Genomic DNA, 22379 nt, shown 5'->3' with positions numbered 1-22379 from the left:
AGTATGGTCAAGCAACTGACTACACAATTTATCAATAGATATGATATACGATGTGCAGGTTTATTTTCAAAGTGGGCCAAGTGACTTAAGCTGGGCCTGCCTGAGCATTTTTAAGAATCTTGATTTTGGGGCCAGTCCCTTGAGCCATACCCTCCTTCTGGGACCATTCAGTCCCAAGAACCCTCCACAGACTTGGGTATGACTGATAAGCTGTTCTGGAAATTTCCTGATTGCTCAAACATTTGAGTCCATCTGGAGTTCCCAGAAGGCCATTTTCACCCATGGAACCTACAGAAGTTTTTCAGAGCACTTTACAGAAAATGGTTGAGAGAAATATAAATCAAATATCTCAGACAGTGGTGAACCATTGCCAGTACACTTTACAAATAACTAGCTGGAAAAACTAAAGGAAGACTCCATATGAAGGAATATAATTTATTATCACTATGTTCACTGTTTCTTCATTGACTTGAATGAATTTTGGATCAGGCCCTTAACCTGTAGTTTTCAGTTTACCCATTAAAATGGGCTCAAACTGGTAAAATGCCAGATTCATTCAAAAGGCAATCTAATCAGGGACTTCCTTATTAACAGAAATGATTCTGAAGCACCTTTTAGGCATAATTCCATGGTGTGGGAAATGAGGGAATGCTGTATTTTTAAAAAAATATCACGTGCACCTCAGTTTATGTGTGTGACATTATCCTGCCTGAGTGCAAGGAGTTAAACCAAAGGAAGCTGTTGGGGCAGGGGAATGAAATGGGAAGCAAAACAATGGCAAAGTTAAGGTATGGTCCAGAGAATACTATAGGCCCTTGAGGAAACAATAGGAAAGCTATTAATTGGAGAATCCCTCCAGCCCGGCTCCAACTAAGATGGCAAATGTATTCTTCCCAGACCTGAGCCTAGGGAAGAAGAGGACTGAGTGGACTGTCAGCTGCCCAGGAAGGAGACTGTGACAGGCACACAGAGAGACACAGAAACTGCAGCAAGCAAGCTGTCTTCCCCAGCTTAGCGATGGAGGTAACTGGCTGAATGGAACTCTCCAAAATCTCATAAGAAAAGATTGAAAAGTTTAGGTAAGGGGAAACAGGTGTAGAGGCCTTTTTGTTTTTATCCACTGCTGTGTGCTATGTACCTTTGGGTGAGTAAATAATGCTTTGATTTGAAGATGCTGTTTTTGAGTCACTATAATCAGCTGCTGCCACAGGCTCCTGGAGGAAAAGGGTTTCCAAATGCCAAACACAGGGCCTCTTGTGTTAACATGGCTTGAAAACATAGGGGCTGTAGCCCAGAGATCCAGTCAGAATGGCTCGACTGCAGGAAGCCAGGCCTGATACCTGAGGGGTGCACTCAAGAGGAGAAAGCAGAGCTCACCGTATAACTAGGAAACATGGTTTTAAAACAATTTAAGTCAACAGAATTATTACAACATACAGCTCTCAAAATAACTTGTAAAAAAAAATTTTTTTAACTAGAAAGAGCATCTAAGCTTACTGCTTCACCAGTTTTTCCAAGGTTTCCTTGATCTCCTGGTTCTCCCTGTTAATGCAGAAAACAGATTATATAGTTTATTATAAATTTCACTTCTTGCAGGAGGGTGCTTTAAACTTCTCCATTTCCCCCAAGTTCCCTTTGTGTTTCATTTTCTATATAAAGCCTAAGCAGTAAAATTATACACACTTAACAAAAACAATAGTTTTGCCTTTATGATCAGGTATTGTTTGGTTCTCTTTTTAACCCCTCCCTCTTAGATTCATATCTTCCTTTTGTCAAATGGAAATTAAATATAAATACACTATATAATTGCCTTCATTAGTTCATAACCACTTCTAAAAGCAAATTTTACTTGTAAATAGTCTGTTAACTTATACCAATTTGACAATACACCATATGGGGCAATTATCTGCATAAACTATAATAGTATTAATCAGATATTTAACTCTTCAATTGCTTTTCCGAATTTGCACTGTTCCACATTTATGACGGTTTTGCCAGACACCCTACTTTACACAGCAGTTGGAATGAAATTCTAAAAAACTCAGGTTACTCTTCCAAAATGCTACATTAGAAAGTGATAGGAATATTATAGGAGCAATTCTACTCTCAATTATTACGCTGCAAGTCTTGCAAATCCATAGAAGCTCCATAGAGTCATGGTGGATTTACACTGATGTAAATTAGAGCAGATTTTTACAAAAGAATGTCACTGTATTAATTATCTTGCTAGCACCACAGAAGTGGCAGTATCAGCCCTGCTATCCCATCAAATATTGATTTGAGGAGCACTTGGTGTTATGTTGGCTCAGCTGTGAGGCATTGTGCTTCCCTGCAGCTAGAGCATCGGTGTGCAAGGAGCTGCAGAATCAGTGCCATGGAAGTCCTTTAAATGCAAAGGGACTGAACTCACGCCAGCCTTCCCCACATGTACCCCAATCCTCTCCTTTCTTCCTGCCTCCACACCCCCATGTCCCCAACATTCATACTAACCCTCCTCTTAGCCTCCTCAAATTTCCACTTATCCTCCCCCACAGAGCCATATGGAGGGACAGCAGGTGCTATCCATGCCCCCCAATCCTGTTGGCAATATTCTTCACTCTCCCAACTGAGGAACCTGCAAGTAAGCAGATTCACTGGCTAGATGTATGTCAACAAGTGGCCTCCTCTCAAGTGCCCCCTCGTGGCCACAAGGCCACTCTGCAAGGGGTCCCTCACCTCAGTTTTCCTGAGTTCACAGTAAGTTCAATACAAGCATGTCCTCAAGTCCATCACAGTTTATTAACCAAAACACAGTGCAAACGTCCCAAATCAAAAGTCACACAACACAGTTCACATCATCCCTGTTCATGTAATCTTTAAAAACCCAGCTCCTTTTTCACCATCCTGGTGTCTTCCACTAGACCCGAACTCTTTATCAGTTGTTCTCTGTCCCGCCACCAGGACTGCCACCCAAGCCCCTCCTTCTGGGGCACAATCCCCCTCTTCCCAGTGGTAACTCCCACTGTCTCTCCACTGAAAGTCTCATCTGGTTCCTCTGGGACCCAGCTCCCCGGTAATGAGATGCCAGTACCAGCAGGTAAGGCCCTCTGCTGCCCTCTGGATCCAGCTCGCCAGCTTAGTAAGCATCTCCCTTTGCTGCTCCTTCCCACTTTCAACCCTCTCCATTCCTGGCTTTCTGGCTTAGGAAAACCTGCCAGCAAACCCCTTGCTACTCTCCTGCTTTCAGCCCTCTCCTAGGAACTACTCTTTCTGACTGAACCAGTGTGCTCTGACCCTCTTAACTCACGCATAGGTCTCTTATGTTTCCCAGATGGTGCCTCACCCTCTTAATTGGCTCAAACAGGGAGCAGCTGTACTGGAAGAGGAGAGCTGAGTCCAATTTCCTTTAGTGGGCCAGCAACCCTGTTACAATGTATCTCTCGCGCACAAACACTCTAACCAGAGGTGTTGGAACAATTTTTATAGTGGGGGGTGCTATTGATGGAAACCACGTATTTGGTGTTTGTTATTACTAAATCCTTCAAGTGAGGGTGTGTGGCAGCACCCTCAGTTCCAGCACCACTGACTCTAACTATATTCTATTTTCATATATAAAACCCAGCAGTATTACCTTCAAGCCTTCTGATCCAGGTTCACCTGCATACCCTTTCCGACCTGGCCTTCCCTAAAATAATAAATAAAATTAAAGATTTAAAATATTTGACTTTTACAAAAAATATATCTCCATTTCCTAAGTTCCCTATTTATCACAGGGTCTCTCTCAAAAAGCTAGTTAATTAAACTTACTGAATGTTTAAATATAATACACTGTCTACTAACTTTATTGTATTGTGCATTTTACAGCCACTTGTCTGAAAATACGCTATTGAATATAAAAGAAAACACAGTACAATCAACAAAACCTGTATCAACTTTTACGACAGCCAATGATTTATTAGAGAACATTCATCAAAACCCAAGGATGTAACATCCACTTCAATTTCAGTTATAAGAGACCATTGAGGTGGCAAAGAACAGAAAGGAGCTAATTCGCTGCTGTCATAACACCACTGAAGCAGGGGGAGTAACACTGCCAGAGAATTTAATGACAGGTGTTCCAACTCTCTTTTCTCTATTAGACAGAATCAGCTCAAATTTCTTCTCCCCTTTGCTCAGAAAGAGTATTGTAAATTTCAACTCCTGAGTTGTTTTACCTTTGGTTCCACGATTATGCTTGTTAACAAATCTTGCTGCTATGATAATTACTTAATTGTAGCATATTGTTAGCTGAGGAGAAGTATGGTACCATTAATCAGACTGAGAGACCACAGATGAGGAGGCTTTTAAAAACCTTTTACTGTGACCCCCTCTAGCTGCTGCCACTCACACAAAACAAAATGGCACAGAAAGACAAAAAAGGGATTCTTCTTCTGAATTTTCACTTGGCTATTTGTAAAACTTTAATTGTGCCAAGGGCAGTCTTATTTTTATTGTGCCATTTATTTTTTTTTCAAATATGTCTTATTTCCTCCTCAGAATAACTTGCAGCCTAGAAAGCTTAGCCCAGTACAGTCACATAACAGTAGTGATAAGTTAGTCTCCCTAAGCGATGGCAGTTTTATTTACCACACTTCCGTTGAATATCCCCAAATTTCAATTAAGACTGTTTATCCAAACGTAAAGGTTTTCAGAACAATTGTATTTTAAAAGGACCATCTTGTTTTTTTAGAAATACACTGTGATACTGCAAAAGTACAGTATATCACTGCAAGTTATGGACATAACATGGCATATGCTGAGGATTATATCATTATCACACTTGGGACTGCAAAATGCCAAACACAATTACCCATGCCATTTGCAGTTAGCAGCTGCAAGTAAAATACATTGTGGAGTTCCTTGGTGCACAGTGAAAGCATGGCTGCTGCAAAAGAGTGTATAGCGTGGGTTCTCTGTTGACCAATGTGTGTGTGCAGGAGGTGGATACTGAAGTCTCCCTCCTGGCTGTTTCCTTTGAGGTGGCTAGTCTCATGCTGTCCTTGTGCTCAGGGGAGCACAAACACTATAGCTGTGCCCAGCACCTCATGGGTGCAAACTATGTCTGAGATGCTTGCAATCCAAACACTCGAAACAAATATATACTAGGAGAACTGTGATGCTATACATAATGGACTCCTCTTAAAGGCTGATTGACAATACCTCTGTAGGTGAAAAGCCTTAAAAGGGAAACTACAAGTATTGTACAGATTCTTGAAGTTCTGCTTAGCAGTACTTTTCAGTCTTTTGAGCATAACAGCTGCGCCAGACTGAATGATTGTGACTATAGGATCAACAGTCTGCATTGGGACCTTCACTTACAGTTTACCCATCAAAATCAGGGCAAAGTGCAATCAAAGCAATGGGCACTAAGCTACCTCCTTATTTCTCAGAGCAAGGGCACAATCTGGGTCTTGGGTTCTGTTACCTTGATTCTCTGTGACTTTATCTGTCCCTCAGTGCCAATGCCTGGGCATGTTCCCCGACGGTCTGAGAATTCTCTGTATGTTTTGAGACTATATATTCTTACTAGGTTCCCATGATACAAACTTTAATCCCATTTTTTTCTGGCAGCCCCAATAACCCTAAAAGCATTCCATTTTGTTACACAAGTTTCAACAAGTCCGGACAGACGTGTGCTTTGGTAATATTCTTTAGTTGTTATAAATGGGTTAAATACAACCTCAGGGTGGCAATGCTGCCAGAGAGGAGGAAGTTACTGAAGTCAACCCATCTGAAACAATCTTTGGCTGGCACCTTCCATGTGCTGAAGTTGGCGTTCCAGTTTCTGATCAGCAGGCACAATGCCATCTTAACATGAGGACACAAGTGCAGGTGCAGAAGAGACCATACGAGAGCATCAAATGAGTTACTTGAGGGCATGATTCCAAGTCAGAAGTATTGAAACTATATCTCATTCTGACTTTACAAACTCTGGGTTAAGGGCTATGCTGTCACTACTCTGCTCAGCGTTGGTTCAACCTTCCACATTGGATCCAGTTACGTGGGAGAGGAATAGAGAGAGGTATGGTAATAAAGCCTAGGGCTTTGTGAAGAGTATCCCCAGAACTGGAGAAAGCACAGTTTGCAGAAAAGTCACATTTCTATACATGGATCAATGATGTGAGGGCCATAAGTGATGGGCTTCTACAGGCTACTGCATGCACAGGGGCTGTGAAACTATTCTGTTGGAAACAGACCTTCATTATTTACACTCAGTAGCTCACAATATATAATAGTTTTACTTGGAATTCTCACAAGAAAAATCTAACCTTCTAAAATGTAATGATATATCACTAAATATTTATCATTTATTTCTACAAAGATTGTGAAGCAGTTTCTGCAACCCTTCTATTGCGCAGCACTTACTCCTCATTAAAGTAAATGGGAATAGTTGTATAAGTGTTACTCAACCTAAGTAAGGGTTGCAGAATCTGGCTTTATAGGATTATTGGTGTCATGTGATAAACTAATTAAGGGGCACTTAAAGTTAGGATTTATATGGCTCAGCTACAGGAGTTATTTTACTGCAAATTTGCCATGCTAGCCAAGAACAATTTACAGTCTATATTCTAACTGCAAAGAATAACCCTGAAATCCATGCCTATTGTTTAGAGTTGCTCAGTAAATCTGAATATGTAAAACTGAAATTGGAGGAAAACGTACTTTTGAGTGAGTGATTAAATATTTCATTTGCTCTTGGAAACTGCAGTTATTAAATTCTGAGGGTAATAGTCTACCTGATGCTTTACTTTCTGGACTTTGTTGTGCCAACTTGCATTACATTGTCACCTCTTCATATTAGCAAGCAAGTTTTCATATACAGTATCTCACCTACAATTTCTTCAGGGGAAAAATGGTTGGAGCTTGCTCTGAATCATCTCTTTGGCTGAATTAGTATTGAAGAATCCACACCACATACACACATTTCACAAAGTAACAGAATTTAGCAGATTCCCGTGTAATTATTCTCCCCCCCTCCCCATATTTCCTTTCCAATCATTGTTAATTGCCAAAATATTTTGGGTGCAGTTCAGATTAAACAGGTAAAACTGTGTGTAAGTCTCTTGGTAAAATTTCCCAATGATATAAATGGTTTAAGTCACACGTCAGATGAAAATTGATCGTAAAATGTGTGAAAGTGGATATAAGTGGGAAAGCAATGTAAAACTGAAGACAGATTTGACATTCAATGCATGTGCAAGATGAGTGTAATTTACACATGGAGGGGGAAAGTAACTGACAAGAAAACATAAGAGGTAAGATAAAGTAAGGGTAGCCTCTCCTCATCCTACATCATTCTTGGAAAAGACACTTTAATGAAGTAAAAAAAAAACTTAAGGAAAATGATTTTTTTCTTAACGAATTAATAGAATATGCCAAGCCCCCCTTCAAGAAAGAGAAATCAAGTGTACCCCTTTCACCCCCAAAATGGCCTACCCGTTTTAATTTCTACATTCTACATTTTGTCCTCCTAACCCTGGCTAATCCTTCACATGACCATACCCCGCAGAAGGGCATGCACCACACTTTGGGATATGCTGCTATAACAGAATGATTGTAAATGCTCACAGAGCTTTGCTGACACATTCTACACCTTCCTAGGAGGAACAGATTGACAGGCTAATATATAATTTCACAGATTATTTGTGGCTTTTGCTCTTCATCTGTCTCTCACAATGACAATCAGGGAATATCCAGCAATATACTGTTTAAGTTCATTCTAATGTTCTGAAGGTTTCAAATCAGTGACTAAATGGCAAGAATAAAGGTACAAAAACCATGACCAGCTGATTGATTGACCTACAGTGACACAATGATATTAATGTCTGGCTAAACGTTATGACTGTTTGTTAATTGTGATTAAATTGAATATGCAGAGGCATCTCTTGTATGTGGCATCTATTGTATTTTCAGAAGCAAAATAAGCTAAAATGAAAATCAGAATATGCTACTCTACATAGAGTATAAGAACACATGAAAGAACAATCCAGGCATTTGTCACTGAGCTAGTATGAGAGGGAAGGTTTTGGTAAGAGGTGAGCCCGGCAGATGGATTTGACTGAGAGTTGGCAGTTCAAAACCTCTCTCTATAATAAGCCAAAGGGAAACACCTGGAGCTTTAGATTTGGATATGGATGTTGAATGCTGGAGTTCAGGAAGGAGAGATCCTGTGTTTTGGTTCTACCTGATTAAGATATATGGGAATTCTAATCCAGATCTAAATTTGGGATCTGCAGTCTGGGTTCAGGTTCATCTCATTCATTCAGTAGCTGGTACTGGAATTTGTTTGGGGCACTTGTCATTGTGAGGATTTGGTCCCAAGTTTATCTTGTAGATGTGTAGAGAAGATCTTAGCACGTGCCTAAGACTGGCCATGACACTAACGTCTTTTACCTGTAGATAATAGGGGCATATTAGATAGAAAAAATAGATTAGATATTGAAGAAGGGCAGGAAACCTGTTCCACTAAAATCAATGGGAGTTTGGCCAATGACCTCAATGGAAGGAGGATCATAACTGTAATCCCTTTATTTCATTAGTATGATAAATTCTCTAATGACATTAGCTTCCATAATGTGTTTTGAAAACTCTGTTCATGCAAACACTGTGAAAAGCAAGACATGTAAATAGCTTGTTGATTTGGATCTGAACTAGCATCCAGGCTTGTTCAACTATATTTGGTGTACATTTGATCGAGGCCCATCCTCACTCCCATGTAACCATCCAATCTCCCCCAACCCATGTTATGAGAAGGGGTGCAGAGGCAAGGGTAGGCAGGAGTGGGGGAAGTGTGGGGAAGGAGAAGGGATCCAGGGGTAGGAATAGGAAGCAGTAAGCTGGCAAGGGATCCTGAGACAGCGTCAGGTAGGGGAAACAGAAGTATCCAGGCCACAGTAGCTGGGTCCCTGAAGCAAGGGAAAAAGCTGGCAGTTGAAACACACAGAGAGAATCCTGACCCCCTACCAACCCGAAAATCCCCAATTCTCTTGCTCTTTTGTCTCAGCAAGGAATGTGGGCTAGCAAACTGCTCCAAAATATCTGAGGTTAGCCACGGGGTTGAAATCTCCAGTGTTCATGAAGCATATATTGTCCATGCATTCTTCACTCAAAATTGTTTGTCATCATAGAGAAATTAGTGAATCATTAGTAGGGCTACACGTTTGTCATGGTGAGGAAAATGTCACGGATAATGTGAATTTTCAAATTTGAATGAGGGGACTGGCACGAGCACTCTGGCCTGTTGGCCATACCAGAGTATTGCTGTGACCCCACGTACCAGGTTGAAATGCCTAGAGTGGAAAGCCAGGCCCAGCCCCTCCAGACAGCAGCTGACACTGTGGGTGAGTGTGGGACACACTATCTCCAGCCCGGCCCCCACCCTGCTGGGGCCTCCCCTCTTCACCAGGCTGGGATTAGGGTTGCGGTGCAGAGGTGGAGGATGCTGCTGCAGGTAGTCTGTGCCCTCTCGGTGGCAAGAGGAGGAGGAGGATGACTCTGGCCTATGATTTTATAGAGGTATAGTTCAATTTCATTTGTTACGACTTTTTTTTTTTTAAATGAAAAATCATGGCTCAGTCACTATAAATTTTGTACAAATAATCACTTTTCCCTCTAAACTCATGTCTTTTACTAAATTTAGCATGACTGCTCTGTGGTTTCTGATAAAAACTGTTATGACAAATCTGCAGCTCTAATCATTAGAGATGCTGATATTTTTCAATTTTCTATCAGGAAAATTAAAACAAAATACTTCTTTCTGGGTCAGGTTGACCTGAATCAAAAAATTTCAGTTTCTTGAATCAAATCAAAATATTTCCTTTTGGGTCAGTTCGACATTACTCTGTGGCTGACAGAGCTTTAGGGTTGCCAATTTTGGTTGGATGTATTCCTGGAGGTTTCATCATCTTGGAGACTCAAGGTCAATCTTGGAGGGTTGGCAACCTAGCAGAGCTTCTGCAGTGCCTCATACTCCCATGGCTAGAATACATCTGCTATGATGCATTGCAGTCTCTCCTTTGTCTGAAATGCCACAGTACATCATGGAAGCTGTAGTCAGTTCCCAGAGCTCACCCCATAAGGGTATGTCTACACTACAGGATTAATCCGAATTTAGATCATTCGAATTTGGGAAACAGGTTGTATAAATTCGATTGTGCGCGGCCACACTAAGCACCTTAATTCGGTTTTAAACCACATTAATTCGGTGGTGTGCGGCCACACTACCCCATTAACTTAAACACAGTAATTCGGTTGTGTGCGTCCACACTAACCCTAATTCGAATTAACAAAATCGATTTAGGCTCTACTCCGTTCGTCGAGGTGGAGTACAGAAATCGATTTAAAGGGCCCTTTAATTCGAATTAACTGGCTCTGTAGTGTGGACGGGTGAAGGGTTAATTCGGATTAAGGCAGCTAAATCCGAATTAAAGTCCTAGTGTAGACCAGGCCTAAGAGAGAATGGGAGTATGAAGAATGCAAACTGCAATTCCCATAAAGCACTGCAGCAGATCAGGCAAACACAGTTCAATGTCAAACCACCCCTCAACAAAACATTTCAACATTTACTAACCAAAATTTTTCCAGAGATTTTTGTTCTATGAAATTTTTTTGAGATTTTGAATTTTCAACCCAATTCAGGATGAAAATAAATGTTGAAATATCAGAATGACCAAGGTTGACTGGTATTCTATTTTCTGACCAGCTCTAATAAATAGGCAAGAAAGGCAAAGGACGGAAGGCAAGAAGGGAAGTACTATTATACCCATTTTACAGATAAGGAACTGAGGCACAGAGAGATTAAGATTACACAGGAAGTCTATGGCAAAACCAGAAAATGAAACCAGATCACTTGAAACTCAGTCCAGTGGCTTAACTACAAGACTATCCTTCCTTTCCATTGACGCCTCTTCTTTGACTTGATTTGTTTAATTTGCTTTTGACAAAGTTCTGCTATGCTCCCCTGCACTCTATTGTAAATTATTATCCAGCACTTACATTTTCAAGTTTAATTATTTCTTGTGTAAATGAGTTTAGAGCCTAATGGATTTTAACAGCTGAAAAATAAATAAATAAGAGAATCAAAGTGTGATTGTAAAACTGGCATTGTGCAGTTTCATTTTTATTGCTGTCAGTGACTCCATATCAAATGTGATTAGTTTACAGTTAAAAGATGATTTCTCTAATAGCCAGCCCTGCAAATGCATCCTGAGATCTGAGAGCTGAGTTGTGTTCTTTCCTTCTCGTGCATCATTGCCAGTAATACAGGTTCTGCAAGCCAAATTAGACCTTCAGATACACCTGCGAAACCCCATAGTCTTCACTAGGGTTGGACAGATGCAAGTGCCTAGAACTTAGTAAACAATTCTGATAATGATGCACATAATAAGGGACATAATCCAGCTCTCTTTTTCAGCTGTGTTGATTCTGCAGAGCTAATAGGAGTAATAAAACCAATAAAAACTTTTTTGACACTAAAGTGAACAGATCTGACTCTGAATACACAGAGGAAGAAGATCCATTTTTACAGTCATTTTTCAGAGCAGACTCATCCTTTAAACCGTACTTTTTGTTGACTATAGTAATTTGTGTTTGTAGTAATAATGTTACTCATACTTACTCTTGGTCCAACTCCTCCAATAGGTCCAATTGGTCCTTCTTCTCCCTGAAAAAAAAAATCAGGACTTGGAATAACTTTTTTGATACTGCATTTAGTTTTAAAACCTGCAAAGGACTATGTTCACTTATATTAAAATCTTAAACTTGCACAGTGAATGGACATAGGTAGATCTTTACTGCTAGGATCTAGGTTTGCACTATACAGGAAAGGGTCTAAAACTGACCTCATCTCAGCCACTATCTGTCAGAAATCCATGTTTTACAAAATCATCAAACACATTCTGTTTAAGAAAAGCCCACGAACAGAGCTGGTAAAATTTTTTCACCATTTTTGACCAGCTGTACTGAGAAGACAATGGGGTTTCACAGATGTATCTGAGGGTCTAATTTGGCGTAGATATGCATTTGTCTCTCATGGAGTCTAGTACTCTGACAGGACTTTGTCTTGCTCTGCATGGTCGCCACATAGCTATAGTTTGATTCCTAAGCAAGCAGAACAGTTCTGCCAGGATCTCTCTTGCCTCTTCAAGCAGATGTGAATGAATGTGAGGTCAAAAACAGACTGACAACTTCTTGTTTTCATCCCAGCTGCCAGGAGTACAGGAGAAGAAAGAGGAGACATTATAGTGTTACCAAGAGCCTCAAAATAATCACACATGACCCTGTATTGTAATGATAGGCTTTTGAGGCTGCCGCATTACATTATGATGTTAAATCAAGATTCTGTATCATAATGCCAAGTCATGATGTCATGCTGTGATTATTTGATGGTTCGGTGACCCCACTTAACATGAAAGTGTTTCTCCAGCTCTTGGAGGCAGAGGTGCTCTACCTGGAGGAGAACACAGCAGTCTGAATGGAGGAAATGTGGTCTGCATTTTACATGGCTTCTGATTAAACTGATAGTTTTTTGTCACCGTTAGTCTTTTATCATTTAAAAGCACTCATGATAACTCATTAAGTCAGCTACATAGAGCTCTAGAGCTCTACCATCAGACTCATTAACTGATTTAATGCATCTTTTAAAACCTATATTTTTACCAGCTATCTCAACAGCACAGAATAGCATATGGAGTTGGATTTAATGCATACATATTTCATGCTAATGAATTAAGAATCCTTGATTAATAAATTTATAGGATGCAATCCTGGCCCCACTGATGTCAATGGGAGTTTTGCCATTGAATTCAATGGGGCTAGGATTTCACCCCATATTCTTATTCAATATTATTATTTTAATAAACCCACCATTGTTTAATTCTGGATTCTACATGCAACATTCTGGGCCCACAGTCCTTAGACACTCCACAGAGCTGCTGAAATAAATCTTATAATGAACACACAATTCTGTAAAATAATTAAAAATCTCCCAAAACAGAAACGTGAAATCTGGCCTGGCAACACTGCCCATCCTGAAGCAACGTTTTCTTATAGAAAAAAATTGAGTCCGATTTTTAAAAAAATGTAACTTGTTGACTGGACTCTGTTTCCATCCTACCTCGATTCCTTTCGGGCCTGGGGCCCCCGGAGGCCCTCGGTCACCTAGAAGTCCCTAAATAACAAGACAACCAAAATGAGATTTTATATCAATCAATAAGCCTATTTGCCTGGTTTCTTTTCTCTTACAATCATCCAGTGAATGAGAGACTGAAAGCTGAGGAAGGAGACATCATTATCTGCTATTGTCCATTTCCCTTAGAAAGCCAGGAGAAAAGCTGCCCTAATTTTAACATCGGCTGGAATGCTACAGTATCTAACAAAGTTTAGCTATATTGACATTTCTAAGATTCAGACTATTTTCATTTACCCTTTGAAGGAGGAGAAGGATCAAAGTACACCGCAACCTCGATATAACGCGACCCGATATAATACGAATTCGGCTATAACGCGGTAACGCAGTGCTCCGGGGGGGCGGGGCTGTGCACTCTGGTGGATCAAAGCAAGTTCAATATAACGCGGTTTCACCTATAACGCAGTAAGATTTTTTGGCTCCCGAGGACAGCGTTATATCGAGGTAGAGGTGTAACTGGTGCTCACAAGAGAACAGTTTATTTTTGTTACATAACATTAGTTTGAATTTGATGGGCTGCTTAAAAAGGAACTGAGAAATCCCCTGTAAATCCAGGGTTTAGGTAATCGTTAGCCTAATATTTGGTGATAATGAAAATTGACTTATATTAAAACTATTCTTCTCTCTACTAAACTCCTCATTCTATGCAGTTATTTCCCAAAGTCCAACACAATACCACCTACACTACCAAAGCAGATCAGTAAATCAACCTTTTCTTATTCTTTGGTGGGATTACGAAGGCTTTCAGAACACAAGCATTATGGAAATAGCTGTACAAAGTTTAGACTTTAATTTTTTACCCAGCTGCAAGCTACTTCCAAGCATTGACTCTGAAGGCAGTAGGCCATGATTGAATTTGTAACAAAATCTTGGTCAGTAGCATAAGACAGAACGAAATAAAACTAAGCTTTGCTGTGTGTGTGAATCAGCACTGCTTTGGCAAGGGTGATATCCTGTCATATCTCTAAACTTTATTTTCAGTGTTGTCCTGACAACTTAATTTTCAGTGTAGAAAATAACTTTGGAGACTGAAGTCCTCTATTTATCCACACAAGAGGTACTCCCTGGTAGTGGCATCACATACACCCTTCCTACACTGCCAAACCTATGTACCCAAATTCTGATCAGTTAGAGAGAGAGTTTACAAAGATTCAACCCTCACCCAATATGTTGAGAATGCCTACCGAGACGTCAAATGTAATGCTGGCATTTGTTCTGTGGATTGAGAAGTGATTTGAGGGTATCAACTCATTCAGAACTGCTGCCAGATAGCAAAGATATTCAGCCATTACAAACCTTGGCAGGATTATATCCAGTGTCCTAGAAGTGAAGGACATATTCCATTGCCAACCCTGAGTCATCACATCCTCTTACAGCAACATTTGTAAAACTCCACTACTCAGACAGAGGATCTAATCGTGTTTCAAAGATCTGGGTTATCCAAGTTATAATGGTAGTAACTGGAATAAGCACTCAACCCGGCTTTATGACCAAAAAGATCTATGTAAATATATTATTATTTATGAGGGAAGCCAGGCTTACTTATATCAGATAAAGCAATGAGAACAAAAAATCATTTCTTACGAAAGAGATCATTAGCCTCTGAAGCAATATTGGATGGAAAAGCTCCAACTCTAACCCTTATTAAATTTATGAAATTTAGACTGAAGGGGCACACATTTGTCCAGCAGCTTCCTGCCTGCCTGCTTAGCACGCAAAGCAACACTTCATAGAAAATATATCAGGCCACCTCAAAATACTGAGTCTTATTAAAGTTCCCATCATTTGATTTTATCTGGAATAAAGTATGATGGAGAACTACAGCTGGAGAGCATCTCACTGGCAAAAGCAACAGCAAGACACTTAGTCACACTCCATAAATAATACTGATCTTTAGTTGGTGAAGAAAAGTATTTCCTTAGCAAACAGAACTGTTATTTTACTACGCAATAGCAATACGTTAACAAATGCTAAGCTTTTCAGTATCATTTAAACTCATGCAATGGTGCAAATATTAGCAAATTTCTTAGCTACTGTGTGTGTTCCTAGACAGCACTTACTCAAATTTATAAAGAACATCCCAGACTTTAAAACTGAAAATTAACTGTAGTTTCCATACCCTCACTCTAAGGTTTCAGGCAATGAACAGAAAATGAAGGTAGCCTTTAGAGATGTGCCAAAATGTCTGGAAAGAATTCAGGGAGTCAGCAAATGGGGGTACCATGTATTTCCCATGTGTTCAGAACTTTCCATTTGACCCTCCCTTACAGGATTAATAGAACTCTTAATAGCCATTTATATGAGGTATGCTACCCAAACAAAACATCAGTGAGCAGAGGAAGGAAGCTCGCAGCTATTTCCAGGGTACAACATGTATTGCTAGAGAAACCATTATGATATTTATATAGTGAGCATGTCTGCCTTACTTTTTACTCTGGCTCTTGTAACATGCAGCCAAAAGTATTTGCAAGAGTAACACAACGAACAAACAGAAAGATATTTCAGAACTTCCCAAACTAAAACACTCCTCTTTTTTATTAGTTATTATGCAAGTGCCTCATTTTTATGAACATTGGATCAAGATCAAACACCTTCTAAGATATTGCTTCCAAGATGAATAATGTGCTATGGACCAAACTATGTAATGTATCTTTTGTGCATTATTCTAGGAGTTCATATTTGTTAATTACTGTAGTAATTTGGATAAAATGGCCATTCCCAAAGTTCTACTGGTCTTCAGAGACAGGTATATCATGCTTGCATATCTTACACTCTATCATGATGGTTGGTTTCTCTCATGCTAAAATATAAAGACTAGACCACCTTCCTGGCACTTAGTGCAGATTTTGTCTCTGAAGAAGCATAGAACAGAAGAATAAGGAAAAGACCAGCTTGGTGAAAACAATGTTCCAAAAATAAAGACTGAAGGAAATTCTTCAAAACTGCAGTGAACGCAAGACCACTGGGAATCCTAAAGGCAAACATTTCCAGTTTCACGTAGCCCTGCTCTCCTGGTATTAGGAGCTGTGCAAAGGCTATTCCAGTTTAGTAACACTGCATCTCCAATGTAAGTCACCAATTCTCTTTGATTAGACCTGGCTGTCCAAGCTTTTTGTCCTTGAGAGCCAATGTGCTGGAGAGACCACAATGTCTTGTATAGTTATGGAATTCTTGCATTAAATGAACTCTGGAATCTTAAATACTGTGGGCTACCCCTTAGCATTTCTGCTGGGATTTGAATAAATGGAGATAGACTAGTATAGTATCTCTGAAACATAAGTCCACTACTAACAGAGCAAATTAACGTTAGCTTTGAATTGCATATACAGGGGAATAATATATATCACATCACTAAGAAGGGCTTTTGAGCTCATTTACACTATTAATGCATTAGTGTGGCTATTTAAACTGAATCTGTATTTCTAGATCTAATTTAATCCCACTTCTCTCATGTCCACTAATGCATAGGCCTGACATCTCACAGAAAGGTATTAGGTGCCCTGTCAATTCATTAATCTTACAAAAACATAATAATGGCCACTCAACAGTATTCATATTAAACAAGCATAAATGGTAACAAATTAACTCAGCCAGCCAACAAATCAGAGCAAAAGAAAAGCTCCTCTCTAGTCACCTTTGCTTCTGGAAACACAACGTCAACCTTTCTCCCAAACCATGTAAAATGGCCTTTGCAGGATGCCTAGAAAGTTGTTATGTTTGGGCTGTTTGGATCAAGGCTATTTACACATTTGACAGCTATGGGAGGCAAGTGAGAGTCTGAGGTTGACCAGGTTTCCAGCAGTTGGAGTGACTATTAGATCTGAATGAGGGACTAAAAGAAGATGGTGTTTGGCTTTGTATAATTCTTACCGTTTATTAGGATGTCAGCATTTAAAGGATATTATGGCCAACCCTGGCACAGATGAGACTCAAGCATACAAAACGTAAGCAAAGGGCTGAAGCAATGAAGGGTACTAGAGATTTAGGTAGCATTTGCATAGAAACTATACACAAGCTCATATGTTTAAAAGTGGATGGCTAAAGGGTTAGAAAAACACTAGTGTAACTCCGCTGTCTAAAACTGAGTTAAGCTTTGTCTACATAGGAAAGTTGAACAAGTATAACCTAATGAGTGAATTTAAACACGTACCGTCAAACTAGTACAAACCCGTGTGGGCACTCTTATTTTGGTTTAAGAATGGCTTGTTTCAGTTTAGCAAAAAGTCAAAATAAGAGTGTCCATACAGAGGCTGCACCAGTTTAACTACACTGGAATAAAAACAAATTTAAGTTACACTGGTGCAAATTTCCTATGTAGACAAGGCCTGTCTCCTGATTATGAGAGGCAAGTCATGCTCAGTTCACAGTTCTTTGCTAATTTCCTAGGGTGCAGTGTGACACCTATCCCCAGTCCCTGTTTTTTCCCCAAGAACCTTCTCTTCTCTTCATATTATCTCACTCTCAGTGCATTAATGACATTGCAATAAGGCTCTGTAAGTTCTTACCTTTGGACCTTCAGGGCCATTTAGTCCAGGTACACCAATATCTCCTGGAAAACCCTAAGGAGGAGAAGAGAGGCAAGCTGTTCATAGCATAGGAATGTTTCCATTGTACAAAGTAAAAAAATGTACTTGTTATTTTGAATCTGTTTATTCATTTTAGAAAAGTAACAAACCTGAATTGCAGAAATCAAGACATGGATTTGTTTTACAATATCCAAAAAACTTTGAAGTCCAATAAGCTCTCTTGAAAGGACTTGGCTGAGTGACAGACTTTAAACAGCCTTCATTAAACTCAATTTGACAGATGTCAGTATAGCTTTTATTTGTCTTTAACCCTTTTGTCCATTTGACAAGGTTTATTATTAAATAGACCCAGTCTTGATCCCACTGAAACCCACAACGGAACCTTGCTTCATCAGTTATGAATGTAAACAAATTGCTTGAACCCCAGCACCTAATTGCTTGAGCCCCAGCACCTCTTTCATTACAAATTAAGCACTGGGCACCACTACACAGCAGCTGTCCAGTAGCTGTTGGGAAATGAGGTTGTGGCGTCTAATGCCAGCCCTGCTTGACAGACCCCCTGAAACCTGATCGCGGGCCCCCAGGGGGCCCTGGACCCCTGGTTGAGAACCATTGGTTGAGAACCACTGATTTAGACAATGAATTCATAGTTGTACAACAAAAAACTGGTTCATACTATTTTACAAGAGGTCTTTATACAGAGATGTTTTTTGACATTTTATATGAAAGTCACACAAGGGGCAGGAAAGTCCGATATAAATTGCCCGCAGCCACCTTAACTCTGCTCCATTTTAAAAAGGAAATGAACAACAAGTCTTTGAAACAAAACTTGCGAGCTCTTTACACCAGTGTGGCTGCAGGACAACAATGTTAATGGTATTCACTGAATTCTCAGGTGATCATTCCATTTAAGAACAAACTAGGCCCAAGCCAACTTAACTTTTTAAAATTGAGCAAGATCAGACTTTTTCACACTGGTATTGCCATCTGTTCTCAAGCTGGCAACTGCTGCTAGCACTGTGACACTGATATTTTATTCAGCACAGGATGCACTTATTCATCTGTCAAAATATTATTTGATTTTGTTGTTCCATTACTTTTCAAATTTTACCAAACTTGGCTCAGCTGAAAAGTAAGTATGCTTAATGTTGTAGGAAATGGGTGGCATTGATCAGCCCCTACCCTGAATAAAATATCTATTATTTGATCTATAAACTTGATATGCCTGACTCTCACAAAGGTCTCCTTAACCCTTACCACAGGTCATTTGGTTCTAAAGACAAATAGGATAATTTGTGAGTAGGAAAATCAAATATCTACAAATGAAAACTAGGAGTATCTTGTAGGCATCTTTCTGACATTAATGAACGAACTACACATGTACACAACATCTTTTAAAAATATCCACAGCTTTATTTGCAATACCAAATTCTTTCAGAGATGGAGACAGCACTGCTCCCCGTTATTATTTATGTCTAAATGCATGTCAACATTGAAGTTTTGAACATTTTTTAGTTTCCCCAAGTACAAAAGAAACCTATGAAAAAAGTCCTAAGAGTTGAAAAATGTTCCCATCACCTACTGTTCCCCCAAATCAAGTAACTCAAAATACACCAGTGGTTTTTATGAATCTTTCTGAAAATTATTCAGTATTAGCTGAGACTAAGCTATTAAATTTCAACCCCAAAGGTAAATTACCAAATTCATTCTAAAGCCCCTGCTTTAGAATGAAAGTACCATCTCATCCTTAACCACATTACTGCTACTGTAATATTATAACAAAAGAAAATGAAATACATAGTACTGCTAGTCTTAGATGTTGGGGTTTTCGTGTGTTTACTTTTCATAAACTGCTTTAAATGAACTCAATCTGTGGTGTTCACTTTTGTAACAAACCAGAAGTAAATGAGTAAAATAAATCAGAAATCTAAAACATATGTTTGAGAATTATTGATGTAACCTGTTTGTGACCCAGTTGGTTCTATGACCTTTAAAGAAACCTCTAAACTTTTAGTACTTGGATGCCGAGGGGTACGAGAACAAGTCCATTAGACAGAGTGACTACCCGATTTACAATGAACTTTCAAAACAGACATTCTGTACCAATCCTAACTCTGTACACTCTAATCTATACTAAAACATCAAAATTAATGTTCCCCTTCAAAATGGAGAAATGTTTACTAGTATAGTTGTGCAACAAAACTGACATGCCTCAGATGGCACATAATATTTTATACATATGTGATAAATGCACTCTAATTGCATATTTAAAATATATCATTTATATCACTCCAGATTTTTAAATGGTTCACGTTAGAATCTAAAAAGCACATGATTACTCACTAAATTAAACTAACTAGGTCAATGCAACAATAGTTGCTATTTCACCTTTTCATACCTCTAAAAGTTGCTGAATCTAGAGGCATTCGAGAACTTAAAATGTAGTTCTTTATATCTCTCTAACTATATTGGGGTGTGTGTCAAAGGCATGAATGGATGGTAACTGCTGACATGAATACAATTTCCTTTAGGTGATAAGCAGCCCAGAAAATGCTGTGTTAACAAGGAACTGGAAGAGCCATATTCCTTTTGGAAGCATTCTTACTTTTTTTGTGCAGAAATTCTTCTAATTTATTTATTTACTTGGGTGTATACAAATGCTTCTAAGAGAAATTCTAAAAGCTCTATGATTAAGCTGTAAGTGTAGACAAGAGCAAACTGAAGTCAGTATCGGTTCAGCTAAACCAACCCTTGAAACTGTGCTATTTCCAAATGTCAACAAGGTGTGTGATGTGCCCAGGCACTAGGGTGATGAGCACACTAGGAATACATATACTAACAATAATGGTACATCCAAATATTCACATATCTTCATTTTTATTTTAAAAAAAATTCTTCTGTACCACAAAGTCTGCTTTTTAATCTTCTTCTGCTGAACACAATCTATAAGGAAAATACAGATACTATGACAGTCCTGGAAGACTGTTTTAAAGGAGCTTTCAAATTAATGACATGGTATACTAATGTAGCAGTAGGAAAGTGGTTAAATAATATTTATGATCAGTTTATCAGTAAGAACCTAAATGGCTAATCTACAGAAGTGTTGAGAAAACCTAACCCCACAAAAATCTACAACGAATCTTAGAGCTGCATCTTGAAGCCCTTAGTAAATCTTCACATTTTCAACAATGGGAGTTTTGCTGAGTAAAGACTTCAGTATTACGCTAGGACTACACTACCCGCCTGAATCAGCGGGTAGAAATCGACCTTTCGGGGATCGATTTATCGCGTCCCGTCAGGACGCAACAATCGATCCCCGAATCGACGCTCTTACTCCACCAGCGAAGGTGGGAGTAAGAGCCGTCGACGGGAAGCCGCGGAGGTCGATTTTGCCGCCGTCCTCACAGCGGGGTAAGTCGGCTGCGATACGTCGAATTCAGCTACGCTATTCGCGTAGCTGAATTTGCGTATCTTAAATCGACCCCCCCCTGTAGTGAAGACCTGCCCTTAGACCCTATGGACTGGTGCTGGGGAAACTATTTGAAGAAACAGATGAAATTCAGTGAGATTCCTGATTTAGAACTGTAAGAAATTATCACATAAAGGGATGCACAGATTGGCTCATCAAGATATAGAGACTTATCTACCTTTGTTATGCTAAATAGGTACCTTGGTATCAGTCTTCAAATTCAAATTACAGTGGATCCAGTACTGTAATATAGGAATCTAGAATCTGTAAAATGTCCTCATTTCATTACATAACATGGAAATTGGTCCTTTAATTTCTAATTTGGTTTACTGTTTTGATGGAGAGGAACAAACAGCATTGCTATTCATCAACACCAAACAGGACCAAGTTGAAGCAAAAGAAATGAACAAGGCTGGAACTCTTAAATTGTCTTGACAATACTGTTTTCCTTCCAAACTCTGAGCAATGTAACTGCGCTCAGTATACTCCTACCTTCAGAATTTCTGTTTGCCAAGAGTTATTCAGGAGTCCACACTCCCATGTCCACCTCCAGAATAAAAAACAATCTTTTTTTAAAAACACAACTGATTATCTAGGAGGCTTATGTGTAATTTCCAGATGAAATTCTTGAGTGCAAAACATTAGCAGATATTTTGACACTTCCTAGGGAAATGTAAAAAGTAGAATATCTAGACTCTGCCAATAGCCAGAAGCCAAACAGCTGGTAGGTTACAGAGTACTTCTGAAATTCTGTAACAGCCAAAGAGTGTTGGACCCCTCCCATCTTAGACACATGAGGCCTGGGAAAGAATACAGTTAGGTGGATTACTGATTTAGACGGAATTCCATGAGCACCGTAGGTAAAATTTTTGGATAAAGTCCTGAGAGTCATTTTATCGGGGAAGAAGACTGTAGTGGGGATTCTGCCATTAGGGCCTGGATTTCTCCTACTCACCTTGTAGAGGTAATGACCACTGAGAAGGAAGCTTTCACAGAGAGATGTAGAAGGGAGCATGATGGCTTAGGTTTAAATGGAAGCCCCGTAAGTACAGGAAGTACTAGGTTAAGGTCCCAAGAAGAAATGGGACCTTAATGGGTGTCTTCTCAACCCCTTTATGAATCTCAGAACCGTCTGATGAGAGAAGACAGATTGGCCACTGACAGGTAGATGATGCTGAAA

At 39.5% G+C, this 22379-nt stretch overlaps 1 protein-coding gene across 1 annotated transcript in view; it reads right to left on the bottom strand.

Moving 5' to 3' along the window:
- LOC112107703 (collagen alpha-1(XXIV) chain) overlaps positions 1–22379 on the bottom strand; it is a 235372-nt gene that overhangs the window by 103394 nt on the left and 109599 nt on the right. The window contains exons 20-24 of the mRNA XM_024201528.3: positions 17710–17763; positions 13133–13186; positions 11636–11680; positions 3611–3664; positions 1498–1542 (exon numbers count right to left, since the gene is read on the bottom strand). Of these exons, the coding sequence (XP_024057296.2) occupies positions 1498–1542; positions 3611–3664; positions 11636–11680; positions 13133–13186; positions 17710–17763 (252 nt within the window). The remainder of the gene's footprint in view (positions 1–1497; positions 1543–3610; positions 3665–11635; positions 11681–13132; positions 13187–17709; positions 17764–22379) is intronic.

This window comes from Terrapene carolina, unplaced genomic scaffold (assembly GCF_002925995.2).
Source record: "Terrapene carolina triunguis isolate 2854851 unplaced genomic scaffold, T_m_triunguis-2.0 Scaffold211, whole genome shotgun sequence".
Taxonomy (NCBI): domain Eukaryota; kingdom Metazoa; phylum Chordata; order Testudines; family Emydidae; genus Terrapene; species Terrapene triunguis.
The sequence above is the reverse complement of the archived record's forward strand: the minus strand, read 5'-3'. Positions and strand labels throughout refer to the sequence as shown.